General features: G+C 39.6%; 1 protein-coding gene across 8 annotated transcripts in view; it reads right to left on the bottom strand.

Moving 5' to 3' along the window:
* The window catches only part of LOC138107604 (kinesin-like protein KIF16B), a 181,513-nt gene that overhangs the window by 144,499 nt on the left and 19,307 nt on the right, over positions 1–17,707 (bottom strand). For all 8 annotated transcript variants that reach the window (XR_011149635.1, XM_069009024.1, XM_069009023.1 and 5 more), the window contains exons 2-9: positions 17,454–17,523; positions 16,345–16,458; positions 12,407–12,523; positions 7,696–7,793; positions 4,762–4,871; positions 4,017–4,159; positions 2,641–2,809; positions 2,360–2,491 (exon numbers count right to left, since the gene is read on the bottom strand). Coding sequence is in view for 7 of the 8 variants with exons in the window: in XM_069009024.1 (XP_068865125.1) it covers positions 2,360–2,491; positions 2,641–2,809; positions 4,017–4,159; positions 4,762–4,871; positions 7,696–7,793; positions 12,407–12,523; positions 16,345–16,458; positions 17,454–17,523 (953 nt within the window). In the remaining variant the exon portion in view is untranslated. The remainder of the gene's footprint in view (positions 1–2,359; positions 2,492–2,640; positions 2,810–4,016; positions 4,160–4,761; positions 4,872–7,695; positions 7,794–12,406; positions 12,524–16,344; positions 16,459–17,453; positions 17,524–17,707) is intronic.

Here is a 17,707-nt window from a genome sequence, read left to right on the forward strand (position 1 = left end):
ATGTCCTATATGAATACTTCACAGGCTTTCTTGCATTTTTTTACAAGAACAGTTGGGAAAATAGTGAATATTTTTTAAGTATCAATGTAATCATTGAAAAGAAAAGACATTCCAAGTAAAACACAGTAGGGAAATTAAACAGCGTTAAAGCAAAAAAAAAAAAAAAAAACAACCAGACAGGAGAACCAAGACAAGAGACGAGCTGCTATAATTTACAAACCTAGCTGTTTTCCTGAGCTGCAGGCATCTGGCAGCACACAAAACTGTCGGCTATCTGATGCATCAAGAGAAACCAATATTATATTTACAAGCAACCTAACCAGGAAAAACAATGAAATTTAAATGCAAGTGCTAATGCCATCCTTCCCTTAATTTTCCTAACGATATATATGATGTTCCAAATTAAAAAGATAATTAAAGCATCCAAATAGATGAACGAAAACACGGAAGAGAAAACCATCCAGAAATCTTAATGATCAAACTGAACAAGAGATCCAGAGATTCAGACAATGAAAACACCTGAAGAACTATTTAAGCAACTAAAATAATCTGTCCTTTATCATTCTCTCAAAAACAATAAATATTTTTTTGTGGCAGAGACTCTCTGAACTACAAGAGATGCACTTGGAAACAGCCTATACTTCCCCTAGTTCACACTCTCACTTCCCTGCTTTATCTACTGTCTCCTCTCCACCACTCAATTATTCCCTTTCTGGAAGAATGTTACAATATGTTACAGAAATATGACAAATCAAAATCAGACATATTTTTCTAACGGCCTTTCCTACTGTTTAAAGTGATCTTCCTGCATTTTTTTGTGCTTAATTACAGAAAAGGCAGGACAAATGTATCCAGGCAGATTGTTGGGCTCTGTTAGGGAATTCTACCACATTAACAGTAGAGTTACTGTTGGAGAAAAGATCAACAATCAGGGCTCTGCCTAGCAGAAGCATCACTAATAGATGAGGAAGTAGCTGAAAAAGAAGGTGGGTACTGTAATCATTAGGATAGGCCCCGGAAGCTCACTGTGTTTCTAAAACTTCTCTTCCCAATCCCTCTGTCATTAAAAAAAGAAGTTACTCAACCATGTAACTGCAAGAAAGCAGTAAGAAGAAAGTTGCCAGCACAGCATTATTTAAAGAGCCAGAAAACCAAAGCAGAAATCTGGTCCACAATCATCTACTGGCACTACTATGATTCTCCCGAGGAAAACAAGTGGCATGGATTCCAACAGCATCCCCAAAATCCTGCAACAAAGGAACTGCTATCCAGAGAATTTGACTGGTTCTGAAGAACCAGAACTTGACCTGATACATTTTATTCCCTCAATTCTGCTCTCCCACCATTCTCAAAAGGGGACTGCACCAGTTAAGACCACATTTCATTTGAGCAGGAAAGAGTGAGAGAAATTTCAGAGTTGCTCTTCTCCTCACATCCAGCAGTACCTGGACAAGCTTGACAAGCAGGCCCACAGGGGCCTAATGAGGGTCAGCGAGTCCAAGTGCAAGGTGCTGCACCTGGATCAGGCCAATCCTACATAGGAGTACAGACTGGGAAAAGAACTCATTGCAAGCAGCCCTTTGGAAAACAACTTGGGGGTTCTTTTTGGTGGGTGAACATGAGCCAGCAGTCCGTGCTCACTGCCCAGAGAGCCAGCCACATCCTGGGCTGGCAAATGGTTTTAAGCTAAAAAGGAGAGATTTAGGGTTTAGATTAGATATTAGGACAAAATTCTTTACCTAGAAGGTGGTGAGACACTGAAACAGTGAAGTACTAAGGCCTGAACAACAGGCCCTGAGCCAAAGTTGACATACAGATGAACCTTCCAACCAAATGTTATATATACACTTGGTCATTAACATTGTGATATACGTTCATTTATTGGCAAAACATGTATTTACCTTTACATATCTAGAAACCAGATAAGGCTATATTTGGCCTAATTAGGGGGGTATACGATCAAAGACAACTCCCTTGGTTCCTCCTTGAGCCCATGCCAGGCTTTGGGAGAAAGCCAACAGGAGAATGAAATTAGAAATTATGTCAGCTTGTTTATTTAACAGTATAAAAACTGTGCCCCTGTCACAGCAAAGTGGGGGAGCCTCATAGCCTGAGGTGGACACACCACAGGAGCTCCCAGTTACCAGGTATGGTTCTCCAGTCCTTTGCTGTGACAGCTTCCCCCCACAGCTGATGTCTCTCAGACTTGGATGATGTATCTTAATTAGGGTAACTTGTTGATGTACCTTTCTTAACTGTGTTCTGCCTTAACAAAACATCTGGAATCTAAATATTTACATCCCCTTCTATTAAGCATGAATTATTCAGAATTCAAAAAGAGTAATTTAAAAACACTTACTAGCAATCATTATAGTTTTGGAGTTTCCTCCTAGGCTGTCTTTTAACAGCCAAGTCAACACTGAGTCCCTGTAAGGCACAAATACTTGTTTCTTCTTCGAAAGAGGATTTGTTGCATCCTGAGATAAATCAGCTGTGATGAAGAGATAGAAAAAAAAATTAGTATTATGTTTTTTCATTCATTTTCAAAAATGTGTTAAGCCACTATTTGTGTAAGTAAACACAAAGGTATTTAATGACTAAAAACACCTCAAGACAGACAAGCACAAAAACCAGACTTACCTAAGGCAGAAATTACATTTCCTAGAGTAACTAGAGATTTGTTAATATTCCCTCCTTCCTTTAATCTAACCCCTGTGGCACCAGTGGCATCTGCTCTCTCACTTCCAGCAAGATCTACCAAATGAATCTTGCTAACAGTTTCACAAGGCATTTCAGAATCAAATTTAGCCTACAGAAAAGAAAAAATAAAACAAATAAAACTATGTTAAGCTAAGAAATATTGCACTTATACTGAATCAAATTTAGTGGCTTTTTTCATTACATGACTGAACTTAACTTGTTTACAATAGCAGATCTTGAGAAGATAGGTGTATTAGAGGTGCCACTGAAAGACATTTAATAATGAATTGTTGCATAACTCCCATATTATTTCTTTAAATTGTAATATTTGCAACTTTTTAGGCACTTCCAGACAAGCTATGACACTGTCAGTTTTAATTTACATGATGCAGAGACCATGTGCTGCATTCATTTTATTAAGCTTGCAACATTTGTATTACATATATATATAGCTTTCAACAAGTTATAGCATGCACAGACAAATTTACACTCAATTTCTCCCCCACCACCAAGTTCCCTTCATCTAGAAGATCATCCATGGGCTTTCTAAAAAGCCCCCAAAACCAACAATGAAGAGCAGGAGTCATTAGAAAAGGAGTTTACAACATATCACAGAATCACAGAATAACAAGGTTGGAAGAGACCTCCAAGATCATCGAGTCCAACCCATGTCTAACACCTCAACTAGACTAAGGCACCAAGTGCCATGTCCAGTCTTTTTTTAAACACATCCAGAGATGGTGACTCTACCACCTCCCTGGGTAGACCATTCCAGTACTTTATTATTCTTTCTGTGAAAAACTTTTTCCTAATATCCAACCTATACCTTCCTTGATGCAGCTTGAGACAGTGTCCTCTTGTTTCTGTCAGTTGCTGCCTGGTGGAAGAGACCAACCCCCGCCTGTCTACAACCTCCTTTCAGGAAGTTGTAGACAGTGATAAGGTCACCACTAAGTCTCCTTTTCTCCAGGCTAAACAATCCCAGTTCCCCCAATCGTTCCTCATACGGCTTGTGTTCCAAGCCCCTCACCAACCTTGTTGCCCTCCTCTGGACACACTCAAGCACCTCAACGTCTTTCCTAAACTGAGGGACCCAGAACTGGACACAGTACTCAAGATGTGGCCTTACCAGCTCCGACTACAGGGGAAGAATGACCTCCCTGCTCCTGCTGGCCACACAATTCCTAATACAGGCCAGGATGCCACTGGCCTTCTTGGCCACCAAGGCACACTGCTGGCTCATATTCAGTCGGCAAACAGATAACTATGCTCTTAAGAAACATGTCCAATCTCTCTAAGGAGTTTTGTTTTCTTACCTGAGTGAAGTTGATTGTGAAAATTGCATGTGACCTGCTACTGACATCATTCATTCCAGTTGCAGCCGTTGTCCTATTTATATTTCCTGCATCCATAAGTTCTTCAACATCAGTATAATTTTGGACTAAATGTTTAGACAAGTCTGAAGAAAAGCAGTGTTACAGTATGCTCACAGATGTTCTTAATTCTCTTTGAATCTTGAAAAGATTTACTGTCACACTTGTCACACTTGTCACTTTTCACTTAAGGAATGGAATGAGGCCTCACATGAACAATGGACAACTTACACATTCACAGTAAAAAAGAAAAAAAATGCGATCTTATTAAATTATTTGTGTAGTAACATGAGCATAATCCCACTACAGACATGAACCTTCCCTGGTAAAGAACAGATTAAGACAATTAGATCCTAACAGGTTTTCATTTCATCTAAATATCTAAGATTTATAAATTATAGTCAACAAACTATTAAAACCAACTGCATCTCTTAACACATCTTAAAAATGTGTTATAAATTTACAGATAAAAAACTCTCCAATAATTTTAGGACTGGGAAAGCAAGTAGAGATGCAAAATGAGAGCCTATTCCTTCAACGCGTTTTACCAAAACAAAGCACTGCATCCATCATAATTTGTATTTTAAAAGATAAAACGCCCTATACAGTTAGACTCTACATTTCATAATATATAAAGGTAATAAAATAGTGTAAAAAAAAAAGTGTAAAACAATGAAAGTGTTTTTACCTTCAACATACGGTCCTTCTTTTGGATGTTCCCGTATTCGTAAATTATTCGTTTTTGATGACTTCCGTCTGAGAAGATCTCTCACACGTTCATTATAAATTTCCAAATAACTGAAAGAAAAGGAACAGAAAACCATTCACTGATTCAAGAGCCTTTTATAAAAGGAAAGCCATATTAACACAAGTTTGAAAGCAAGATGCTTGGAGAAAGAAAACAGATCCAAAGTTGGCTTAAGATAATAATGACTACGAGGTATTGTATCATAAAGGAAAAAGCCAAAAAAGCAAGAAGAAAGTGGAAAGAAAGCAAACATTTAGCAAGATCAAGATCTCCTAATGTCAGTCTGAAATAAAGGGTAAAAAAAAGGAAGATGCTATCCAGTAGCAAAGGCATTTTCACTATCGTATAAATGAAGCAATATGCACAGCTCTTGGATTGAAGGTCCAAGTACTGCGCATTTTGACTACAAGTGCCAACAAAAATCAATTATAAGACTGATGTTGGGGTTCCTCTCCCCTGCCATGTGGTCCTGGGAGAGGGGCCCCGGGGGGGAGACACGGGGTTTCCCTAGCTCTTGGTCAACCTCATTCCCCGCTGGTTGTTTTGTGTTCCCCTGTGGGGGGCAAGGACCCTCGAGTCCCATGATTGTGGCACTTTTCCTCGGCATCCTCAGCCATGAGGCTGGGAAAATAAACATCTCTGAAAATATCTACCAAGAATCGGTCCATATACTTTTTTCCACGGGCCTCATTGTCTGATACACGTGTTGCAGGAATCCCCAATGCAACATTTGGTCAGAGAATGCGAGCAGAACGATCCCTTGGAGGACAGCAACTGTTATCTGTGAGTAAACTCCGGATTTCTCTTCTTGTTTTTGTTTTGCTATTCCATCTCTAAACTATGGAGGAACCGTGGAAAAACGCGTGGCTCTCCAAGCCACATATGGACATTTATCTTAAACTTGAAAAGATTCTTGAACAACGATTTCTAAATTTTAGCTTAATTCAAGCTCAAAAGGAACTGAGACACTTCCTGGCATGGTTGTTTAAAAACTTTTTCTACATTTCTTGCGACTTGATTCTTACCAAAGACTTTTGGAAGACTGTTTGGACACAGTTAATTTCTGAGTCAAAATATATGCCGATGGAAGAATATTTTCGTGAATATTATTTAATTACAGAGACTGTTGAACAATGTCAGCTGTGTCTGTGCGAAGGGAAGCCTGCCTCAGGGACCATGCGACCGCGGCCACATGCGCCGAGTGCTCTGCGACTAGCAGTGAGGCAGTTCCCGCGCACGGGCAGAGCAACGCCAGCTGCAGTGTCAGCAGCAGAGTGAGGCGCGGCAGAAGTGGCGCGACCTGGCACTGCCCACCCAGCCCCACGCAGCAAGTGAAGCGAGCCCTGTGAATGCCCGGTCGAGAGGGGTGGCGCGCGGGCGGCTGCTGGCAGCGATAGCAGCGGAGCAGAGCCGCACCTAGCCGAAACACACGCTGGAGCAGGGCGTGGGGGGGTCGTCACTCAGGCCGCAGCAGCACAGCTGCGACCAGAGGAGGCGGCGGCATGTGGGGAGCTTAGCGGCACAGCCCAGACTGGCCCGGCCCATGCAGCCCCGAATGCAACCCCGGGAGACCCCGCAGCGAGAGCACACAGGCACGAGCAGCTCCAACAGCCCCGGCAGCCCTGGCAGCTCTGGCAGCTCCAACACGGGAGTGAGGGAAAGTGAAAGCAAAAACACAGCGAGACAGAAAACAGCAGCCACTCAGAAAAAGGAAAAATCATCATAGCTAAGGTTTTAGGAACAGTAAAATGGTATAATGTTTAACAAAATTACGGGTTTATAACAAGATGTGACAACCAGGAAGACACATTCATTCATAGAACTGCTATTAAAAAGAATAACCCCAAAAAATACATGCCAAGCTTAGGAGATGGAGAAGTAGTAGAGTTCAAAATTGTCCAAGGAAAAAAAGGGTTACAAGCAGCAGAGGTCACTGGGCCTGATGGTATTTCTGTGAAAGGCAGTATATATGCTCGAAATCATAGTCATGTTAGACAATATCCCCATTATAAGCCCCCCACTACAGTCTCCCTTTTCTAATCCCACCTTTCCCTTTTACCCTATATCCTATTACCCCCAGTGTATTCCCAATCTGATTTTTCACCCATGGTTTCCCTCACAAAACCATGTCTTTGCCAATTGTTTCCCCAAAAATCCCTTTCCAATGCCGAGTGGGGGATGAAGAGGGGGAGGGAAGAAATTAACTACTGTTGCTTAGAGTTCCAACAGGTACAAATGGAAGAAACCCTCTCCTGCCTCAGTTTCCCCACAAAGCATGCCCGGAGAGTCCTGTCTCCCTTCTGTCAGCCCCAAGTTGTTCCAGAGAAAAAATCCATTTGGACATTTAAAGACTCACGAGGGTGGCTTGTTTTGTTTTGAAACTGTTCTTGTTATGTTTATCCAGTTGTTTTCAATGTTAAGTTTTAAATCTCTTTTGTTAAAAATAAACGGGTGAAGTGTTGGGGCTCCTCCCCCCCTGCCATGTGGTCCTGGGAGAGGGGCCCCGGGGGGGAAGACACGGGGTTTCCCTGCCCCTGGTCAACCTTGTTCCCCATTGGTTGTTCTGTGTTCCCCTGCGGGGGCAAGGACCCTTGAGTCCCATGATTACAGCAGTTTTCCTCGGCATCCTCAGCCATGCAGCTGGGAAAATAAACATCTCTGAAAACATCTATCAAGAATCGGTCCATATATTCTTTTCCACGGGCCTCATTGTCTGATACACATGTTGCAGGAATCCCCACTGCAACAGACTGAGGCCAAGCATAAAAAGTTATTTTTTGAAAATACGCACTTTTCTCAGAGATAAAGTGAAACAGAGTGTTTTAACTGAAACAAGTTTGATAACCTGCAAACTCTTAACATGTCAAGACCTACCTGACTTCTGTTCGAAAGGATGCCTCATTCCGCTTTGTTTTTTCACTTATTTTGCTGAATAATCCTTCACAAATTCGAGGTATCAAACCTGCATCACCCTGCAATAACAACAATTCTTAATTCCAAGGCTACATATGCATGTACAATGTATTTTGAAAAACAAAACCCTAGATGACTAGTAGAGAGTTTAAGAATCCAGAAAGGGGAAAAATCAAAACTTTTCAGCAAATACTCTCTTGCCCTTTATTTAACTGCAGTCACCTTGCCACTTTAACCCTTTTGTGTGTGGAATGAACAACCAGCTCCATTTCTTTGCCACTGGAATACATTTTGTCCCTCTCAATTCAGTTTGAATAATCCCTACTTTTTAAGGCAGAGACTGGCTCCCCAGAGTAAGTCATGAACAGATTTATCTCACTAGTGTCTTAACTGCTTCTATCTCATTTCACTGTGGACTTGGCAACAACTGCAGAGAACAGGACAACAGCCATATACACGCAGCCATGGGACATTCTCATTTAAACCCCCAATTCCCAGCTCACAGTCCTTCCTGTGTTGAAAAGTGCAGCAGGTTGTCTGAATAAATTAGTATACAATGATAAAATTAAACTTTCATTCACTATATCCCACAATCCAGCCAAATTAAATTCAGTATTTAATTTCTGAATGTTTGTCTCTGCAGATAAAGAGTTTTTATGCATGAAATGCTTGGTTGGCTTAATAAAGCAAACTGAATGAAACCTATCCCACTGAGATATCCAGAGACTTAGCATGCAGTTTTCCTTGTTGGTCCAGGAAGAGCCCTCTCCAGCCTAGCAGTAAGCTATGGTGAGGGTTTTCCCCAGCAGCAGAGGAGCAGGAGAGTGCCACACAGCTCTGGTCTCATCTGAATGGGGCTGCTTGCTCCCAGCTGCCCCATTCCCACCAAGTCTGATTAGGTAGGTGACCAACTACCTGCTGAGTACATCTCCTCCCCACCGCTTCAGGGAGACAGCAGTTAACACTTCCTCAGAGCCATGGCTCCCTGGAATAACAGGACAGGACACACACATACAGATGAGCTTTGGGGTAAGAGATCCAGGCTCACGAGCAGCTTACAAAACAGTCTGTCAGCTATAATTTGCCTCTAGTCTAAAAACATGTAAGAGATTCAATGTGATGGACTAACTCTATTCATCGTTGCAACAAGAAAAGCTGTTGTGTTTAAAGTCAGGGGTCTTGTAATTAAGCAGGATGCAAATTAGGACAAAACAGACCACACATTCAACGTAAGCGTAGCCCAGGCACTCCAGGCACCTAAGAGTTTGCCTGGTGAGATTCTACAAATAACTGGCAACAGGAAAACACAAAGCCAATGGACTCCCCCATAACCAAACTCTGTCAGAGCGAGTGCTCCATGGACAGATTTCTCTTCTACTTGGACCCCTACATAAAATTCCACCCTTTCTGCCCAAACCCACTCGAGTCTGCTCCCATACTGGTCCCTCTGCCCTCATTCTTCAGTTTCCCTCTGCATTCTGTCACAGCAATCTTCTTCCAGGTGCCACCTCTGAGCTCCTTTTCCTTGCTCCTTTGCCCAGATATAATTCCCAATTCATCATCCAGTCACTTCTATTTTTTAATTATACTTTATCCCTGCATTTTGCCTTTTCCCAGCTTCTTCTGCCTCTTAATCAGAGCCTCTCTATTCTTCTCAAACCAGGTTTCATTCTTTGAAATAATAATCTATTCTCTGCTCCTATCATTCCTAGTTCTTCACATGACTGCATCTTGGGTTAAAAAATACCAAAAAAAAATCCTAGGGTAAGGGAGAAACTTGCAGATTAATCAGATGTTTTTTTGAGACAGTTGCCTCTGGCAACAGAGGAGCAGCCTTTCCCAATATCTGTCAATTATCACTCTATTTCCAGGTAAAGTTTCATGGGTCAGTGTTGGAAATTCCCACATACTTTTTTTTTTTTTTTTTTTTTTTTTGAACAATGGAAGAGGGAAAACACTTTTCTTTCATCTCATGCTTGGAAACACCTGAATAGCTTTAATTAAAGCTTAGGGGGAAAAACATGTAAGATCTATCACAAAGTTTTAGGCAAATCATTAGTGTCTGACATAATTCAGCAACCACAAAGGTTGCTTAGAGGCTTAAAGAGCCTTAAAGAGGCTTAAAATAGGAAGTACAAGCTCTAATTGAGTAACTTCAACCATAGCAATATAGTGATGAGAAAGGAAGCACACACAGTTCCCAGAGTATTATGCCAGTAAAATGTACATCATAAAGAATGTACACTCTTTATTGGAAACTATATTTAAACACTTTCTCCTTTTCACCGCCTAGAGCTGCAGGGCAGTATCAACTACAGCGTGGACTATTCTTTTTTTCTGGCCTACGGAGTTTCCAGACATAATAGGTAGTTCACTCCAGAGCTGAATTTTCTCATTAAAAGCCTGTTCTCCTTCTGTGCTATCTAACTAGAAAACTCCTTTCTTGCAATTTAAATGTATTGGGTTTTGCCCATCTACCTTGACCATAAGGAGCAAATTATTCCCGTCCTTTCTGTAGCAGCCTTTCCGGTCTTGGAAAGAAAAATTTTATTCCCCCGTAGTCTTGCCTTTTCTGCATACCCAAGTCTGACTTTCCTGATATTTTATAGATCTCTGCTCATTTCAGTATCTCTGTTCAACACTTATTCTAACTGGCCCACATATTTCTTGAAATGGCTGCTGTACATACAATTGCAGAAGAAGCCTTCCAGAGCCAAGAACAGCAAATATTGAAAACAAAATGAGAACAGAACCCAGGCATTTTAAAGAGAAGTAGGGAAAAAAGAATATTTATTTCCAATTCAAGTTTTCTTATAAGCACTGTAGTCTCTCTGACAGGGCCATCAATTTTGAAGCATTTAACTTGCCAGCTGAGTATATTTTATATGCACTCTATACAAAGCCAGATTAAAGTATTTATGTATCATGCCAAGAAGATTAGACCTTTATTAGTGAATAGTGTCAAACAAACTTCAGCACCTATTCAATTGCAAACTGGTTTGATGATTACAGTCATTATATACAGTGAGTCTCATAAAAATGTCACTTTAATAAATTTCTCAAATAGAAATCCACATCTAGGTCATGATGTTTCTTCTGGTTACAAAAGTCTATTCTGCTTATGATATTAAGTTAAATATAAAGCTCCTTATTTTGTGACAACTGAAAGGAAAAGATTTACAGATAGTTTACTCTCCTAAGCCAGAGGAGGTGCAAAGAGCCCAATCCTACTACATTTCAGAAGTGATAAGTGGTAATATTCCCCTTTTCACTTCTACTGGAAGAAGACAAAATATATTTCCTTTCTCAAGGATAAAAGGATGAAACCTGCAGAGGCTGCCTGGCAAACAGGCTTCATAAGTCAGCCTTTCTAAACTGCTCCACTCCCAACAGTTTAGCGGGTTCTCTCTGTCCTTGGACAGTTGTTGCTGCCTGTTCTGAGCTTCCCCTCCCCCTCCCAAAAACACTTGCTCCACGCATGTGCTCCGAGCTCCTTTGTTCTAAGCGCAGGCAAAACCAAATGTAACGCAAACTCTTTAGCAGTGTCTGATTGGCCGGTCACCCTGGATCCGCCCCCAGTCCTCCCCTTTCCCCTTCTCCGAATAAAAGAGATCCTCGAGGGACGCCCCGCCCTCTCTTGGCTCAGCTATCTTCCTGTGAACATCTCTTGCTGTCTGTCTCATTTGAAAGCTTCTAACTGCAGGAAATTGAGCGAGCAGGGAGCTAGATTTCTCCCTCTTTGCTTCTGCGGATGGTATTTGCTTTGCAGCTGATACAGGTACCAATTTTAGAGCTACTAAGGTGCTAGATTGCCCGTGCTACCTCTCTAGGCTGCTCGAGGCTTTCTAAGGCATTAAACCACTAGCTTAGCTGGTAAATAGCTGAAAAGATACCTTCCACAGACAGTCATGGAGGAAACTGCAAGAAACCACTCCCATCCTTTATTCACCAACTGCCAGATACTTCCCATCACACCTTCTTCTTCTTGCAGTGCTCAATAGGACATAATCCTTAAAATTAAATTTACTGTATAATCTCATAAGGGTTTGATGAACTACTCTCATGCCCAATTTCTGCTTCTCACCTGACAGCCTTCTCTAAGGACCTATTTTAGTCTTCTGACTCTTCGAAAGAGGCTTAAAAAGCACACCTCTTCAGAAAATGCTGATCATTCATTTTCTCAAAATCAGTATCTCCTTTTTTTTTGTCTCAAGTTGGGCATAGAAAATCAGCGGTAACATTTGAAATTTTTAGCTTTGTTACTGAACAAAAATTACTGGGTTTTGTCCGAAATAACCAAGCGTCATTTAAATAAACGTCTTCCAAATGTAAATATCTTTGTATAAAAGAAACAGCTTCCAAAACCTCTGATTACTACTAGAAGGTGTGATACATGGAAGGGTTAGTAGCATACAGACAGAAGCAGTATTAAAAATTCCATAAAAACATGCTCCTGGAACAGCATAATTTTAATCCATTGCAACAAAAAAATACACCTGCTCACTCGATGAGGCGCAAGAAGTGGACATTATCTACCTGGAATTCTCCAAGGCTTTCAACATGGTTTCCCACAGCCTGCTGCTAAAGAAACTAATGTGTTACGGTTGGACCAGACAATCCTTGAGGGCCCTTCCAACCTGGTATTCTATGGTTCTACGAAAATACAACATACCACATTTCCCATCATGGTATAGGACTTCCCAGATCCCGTCTGTCCATATGCAAAAACACAGGCATTATAACCTTCAAAAGCAGATTTAAGCACATCCGTACCAAGATTTTTGAAAACCTAAAAATAAAATAAAATAAAATTTAAGTCAACAGAAGCTTGCGGAAAAAGATTGTCATCAGTCCAGCATGACAAATATTGAAGAATACCACAACACAGTGGCAAAACACAGTGATATTTACTACAGTAGAGGACATTAATACCTCAAATAAAATACCAAATCTCACTACCATATTTAGTTTACAGCACTGCAGTGGTTTATTTTTTACTTCTTTCTCTGTCACAGAATACTTGACATGTCAAACTGCTACTTTCTTTTCTAAAGCCCCAATTTCTTTCAGCAATCTCAGCTACTGCATTCACTTCTCATTATTGTTAATATCTACTCACTTTTCGTATCTTCACCAACTCTCCACATTCTGCAAATATCCAGTCGCCTCTCAAAAGGAAACATTTTGGTGATCCCGTCAGTTTCTTCCTTTGTCTTTTTGGAGGGCTTTGGTTGGTTGGTTTTGGTTTTTTGCCTTAATCAAGTGTAAAAACATGACCCATAGTCTTCTCTGTATTTTCCCCCTAAGTGGCTTTCATGTAACAATGCTTTTTAGGCTAGCAAACACATCTCATAATATGGGAGTCTGTTCTCACCTAATGAATTCAGCGCTCACCAGATGCCTTCACCACCTTCCTCTACAATACTGCCTCCAAAATCCCTCACAGATTTGCCAGACTTTTTATTACCATTTCAATACATACCCGTCACTGGGCAAGCAGTAACACTTCATGCAGCATTTCTCTCAATTAAAATATTAATCTGTTTCTCACCATCTAGACATGATTTTCAAAAATCTCATAGATGCTTCACACAGTTTGGCTACTAGTCTGCACTTTACATGGTTTAAATCCGCCAAGGCATACAAGCCATTTTTAATAGTGAATGGCACACACACAGTATTATCTCACAGCTTCTCCCTGGAAGGAGTGCTGGGTAATTTCTTTAATCACTAATCTTCAAACATGCCTTTGGAATACTTCACTTGACCTTCCCCTCAAGCAATGGAGTTACAGTGCTGTTATCAGTTATATTTTCAAAAAGAAGAACATAAAGATCAGCCAAAACAACTTTATTCTTTCCCCTCTTTTTCTCTGTGTCTAAGTTTTTACCTCACCAAGTCTTTATGCACTGTTTTGATGTAATTTTCTTTTTTAAAAATTTGTGTTTGTCTTGCATGTGATTTGAGGTAGTATATAGAACAGGTACAGTCAGCTTTGTCTGAACACAAAGGCTTAACACACAGGTTAGAAGAAAAGACTGTCCGGATGGGACACTGGTTTGTCACTAAAGGGCAGTAAACATCAAAATTCTATTTGTTTCTCTGTCAGGAATACAAACTAAGAAGCTTGATGGCAAATTGCCATATCCACTCTAACTTTGGAATACTAAAGTGTATTTTGCATCTACAAGGCATATTAATAAGGTATGTAGTAGTAGACAGATTTCCACTTCTTATTTTTCTGCCTTTCAAATGGAAAAATGTAACAACTATGAACAAAGGGCACTAGGCAACCACATCACCAACAATCAAGATCAATTTTATTCCCTGGCAAGACGAATGTGAAAAATATGCCCTTTATGCCATTGGTGCAGTAAACTGGAATTTCTGCAGCAAATAGATAAGAGCCTAACTACAAAGTCTTCCAATTAAATATGAAATTATTAACACAAGCAAAATAATAGCTTGTGCAGCATATGTTTAGGAATTGCACTCCTACAGTTTAAAAACTCCTTTTGTTTTCAAAGGGCTGCACAGTAGAAATAAAACAACACTTGAAAAACAATATTTTTGTAGCTGAGCAAGAGAAGTTCACACTCCTGCCAGTACAGATGAAGGAGGTGTCCAGGGTTGTGAAACACACTGTAACAGCAAAATATTGAACACAGACATTGAAGCCATGTTTATGATTTATCCTTTCACTATCAATCATAAAACTCACAGCTTTAAAAAATTATTGCTCAAGGCTGCTGCAGTCACCACTACATGGGCATTTTAATTTTTTTTTTTCTATAGACTCCTGACATGGGCAAGTTATAGTAATTTTGCCTCTACCTGACCCACTCTGAAGCAGGCAAAATGGCACCAGAAGGAAAAACTTTGAAAAGGGAAACTTACCACTTATATGTGGAACCTGGACATCAGTATAGACTACAACATGGATATCTATCTGTATGCATTCAACTTTACTTTGCAAATGGTTGTTTTAACAAGAATTCATTGTTTCACAGCAAATTTGGATTCTGGAAATAACCCGTACTGTAACAGCAAGAGCCTACTAACTCTATGAATCTCTTCCTGGGGTTCCTCTAATGAGGTCTTGTCTAACACAGCTTTCCAGAAGTATCTAAAGGCATGCATCTAGAGGACCCAAGAATTAAATATCCATAAATATAAGTCACAACTGGTGCATAACAAGAAGCTTCATTTAGAATCAGAGCAGAAAAATACATGATCAAAGCTGCTTTAGTTAAAAATAAATAAATAACTGACTCTGCATACTCAATTTAAAGCATTTGCTAAAATTCTAGCAAAGCCATCTGGCCTGAAACACCTGCCTAAAACCATTCACTAGAATGTTGGGTTCAAATCATTGCTCTCAAATACATTACTACTTCAATTTGCCACAGTGCCGAAGTAATCTGGGTATTTCTACATTGATGGCCAAATAAAATGTATGCTTCCTAGTATTTCAGAAAACATAGCAAAAAATGTGTTACTTAAAAGAACATCATCAAGAAATAATAATCCAGAAAGTTTAAGAATATACATGATCAAATATTTGATCCCTAGCATCTCACTGAAATAAAAGAAGCATTCAGAAACTAAGAGGACCTATCACTTACCCTGATGGTTAAACAAATATTCCAAGTCTAAATTCCCCATCTATTATATCATGATATATATGATGGCAAAACTTGTCATTCTCACAAATATTTAAAAATGGCTTCAACTTACTGTTTCTTAAGACTAGTTTTAATTGTGAGGCTTTTTAGGATTAGCCATGACCGCATCCCTGATTTCAAGGGTTCCTGAGTAGATGGGATACATACTAAGAAAGTATGTACCGTATGTACCCATCAGGCAGGATACTCAGTAAGCCACTGCATTATTTTAAGGGGAAAGAACTACTTGAAGCTTACAGCATCAAAACCAAAAGAGAAGATAGCAATCACAACTCACTTGAGCTTCACCTCATAAATTTATTATGGAATGGGAAAGAACTGAAAAGTTCAATGTTCACATGAAATGCAAGGTCAGGGAGGGTCTATCTGTTCATCTGAATAATGCCTACAGCTCCAAGTTTAATTTTCTGTTCTGAGTATGCAGGAAGAAAAACTGTTTTGTCCTTTCCAAAGCTGAATACTCAAGGGAGGAGGAAAGAAGAATCTTCTTCGATGTGTACCAAGGCTTTTGGACCAAGGGGGGGGAAAAAAAAAAATCCACACCACACTTCAACCAGATAAGAATGTTTCTAAATGAATTAAAAGTTCTATGCTGTTTCTCAAAAGTGATTTTTTTCTAAATCTTTTCAAAACCAATTTCAGTGCTCAGAGATGTTTTCTAACTTGACATTACAACACAAATCAGACAAAAGAACTTGAAAGAAGGCATTCAGCCTGCTGTATTAGAAAACACACCACTGACATTGTTAGGTAAGGTAAAAAATAAAAGAAAACAAAGCCAAATTCAAACTCTTAGGTAACAGGTAACTAGAAAATTTCTAAATACAGAAGAAGCACTTTCAATGGAAAGAAGTTTCATGGAATGCTTTCAAGCCAAAGAGAAGGGAAAGGAAAAAGATCAATTATTAACATTCATTAATCCTACCATTTCTTGACAAACAAAGCTGGGATTTTTACTGTCTGCTGAGAAATAGGAAAAATCATAGGTAAATGTTTTCGTTCTTTCTCGTCCTGTGTCTCCAGTAGCACCCTCTGGTACCTATTAAAAAAAGAAAGTAGAGTTGGTACAACACATCTTGATTAAGTAATTAAAAACATTTGACAATAAATAATGAGAATGCAAATTTAACATAACGCTATACACATTTAGAAATGTATAATGACAGGTCAGATTATGATTCCAACAACACTGACAAAATTAGGAAGAGGTATGCCCTTCAGCAAGAAGGACAGTCGCATCATAAAGCAGCACAGCAGGAATTTGGATTTTAGCTTACTGCTTCTAACCCCCAGCACATTTTTGTCACAATACTTAGGCCCAGTTAAATGGGTCCACATATGACGTTATTATAATCAGGGATTATCCTACACATATAATTTACAGGAGCCAGAGAGACGTTTGCACTGTGAACAGCACTTCAACATGAAGTCATAATTAAAAAAGTGTGACGTACCTGCTGTTTAAGGTAATCATCATGTTCAAGACATGACAGCTGGCACTGTACTTCAGCAATACTCACCATGCTCCAAATGAATCTGAAGAAACTACACACTGAAACTTCTTTTCGTGTATTAGTCATGAGAAATTATCTTGCAAAAGCCAATTTGCTGCACATAGTTTCTCTTGCTGAGAGAAATGTTAAAATATACTATCAAAAGGTTATAGCAAGTGATGCGTACTTTGGGTTTGGTTCATTTTAATGGGAATTCCAGAAGACTTCTATAGATGAAGCAAAGATTTAACAGCTATCAGAAACATACCTCTATGCTATCATTGGCTTTCATCTCCCAGCTAAGTAATAACCTGAGTGATAAACCTTTGAAGAAATGACGCGATAGAGCCCATAGAGTAGTCTTCAGAAAACCACAGTGTAGCACGTTAACAGTGTAACCTGTTTCCCCAAAGCATTACTTTAACACTGTATTTTAACAACTAAGGGCTGTTGACCACAGTGCAGCAAGCACCAGTTTTGTCCAGTCATATTTTCGCAGCTGTTGAGTTACGACTTCCTTTTCTAAATTGTGTTTACTCACCTTTAAGTTTGTGATCGTTGTTTTATTTTTTTCCATTGAAATAATAAACTTTGCATTAAGATCTTTCTCCCTGAAAAAAAAAAAAACAAAACCAGATTTGAGTATGTTAAATGAAACGTATCACAGTTATCCAGAGTCATATTCCCATCCATCAGACTGCCACAGTCAATTATCAGATTAATTAATTTTTATTTTCTTTTTTAATTCTTGTGCACAATGTTTGTTTACTTCTATGGCATATATTTGAAGTACTT

Source organism: Aphelocoma coerulescens, chromosome 3 (assembly GCF_041296385.1).
Source record: "Aphelocoma coerulescens isolate FSJ_1873_10779 chromosome 3, UR_Acoe_1.0, whole genome shotgun sequence".
NCBI lineage: Eukaryota > Metazoa > Chordata > Aves > Passeriformes > Corvidae > Aphelocoma > Aphelocoma coerulescens.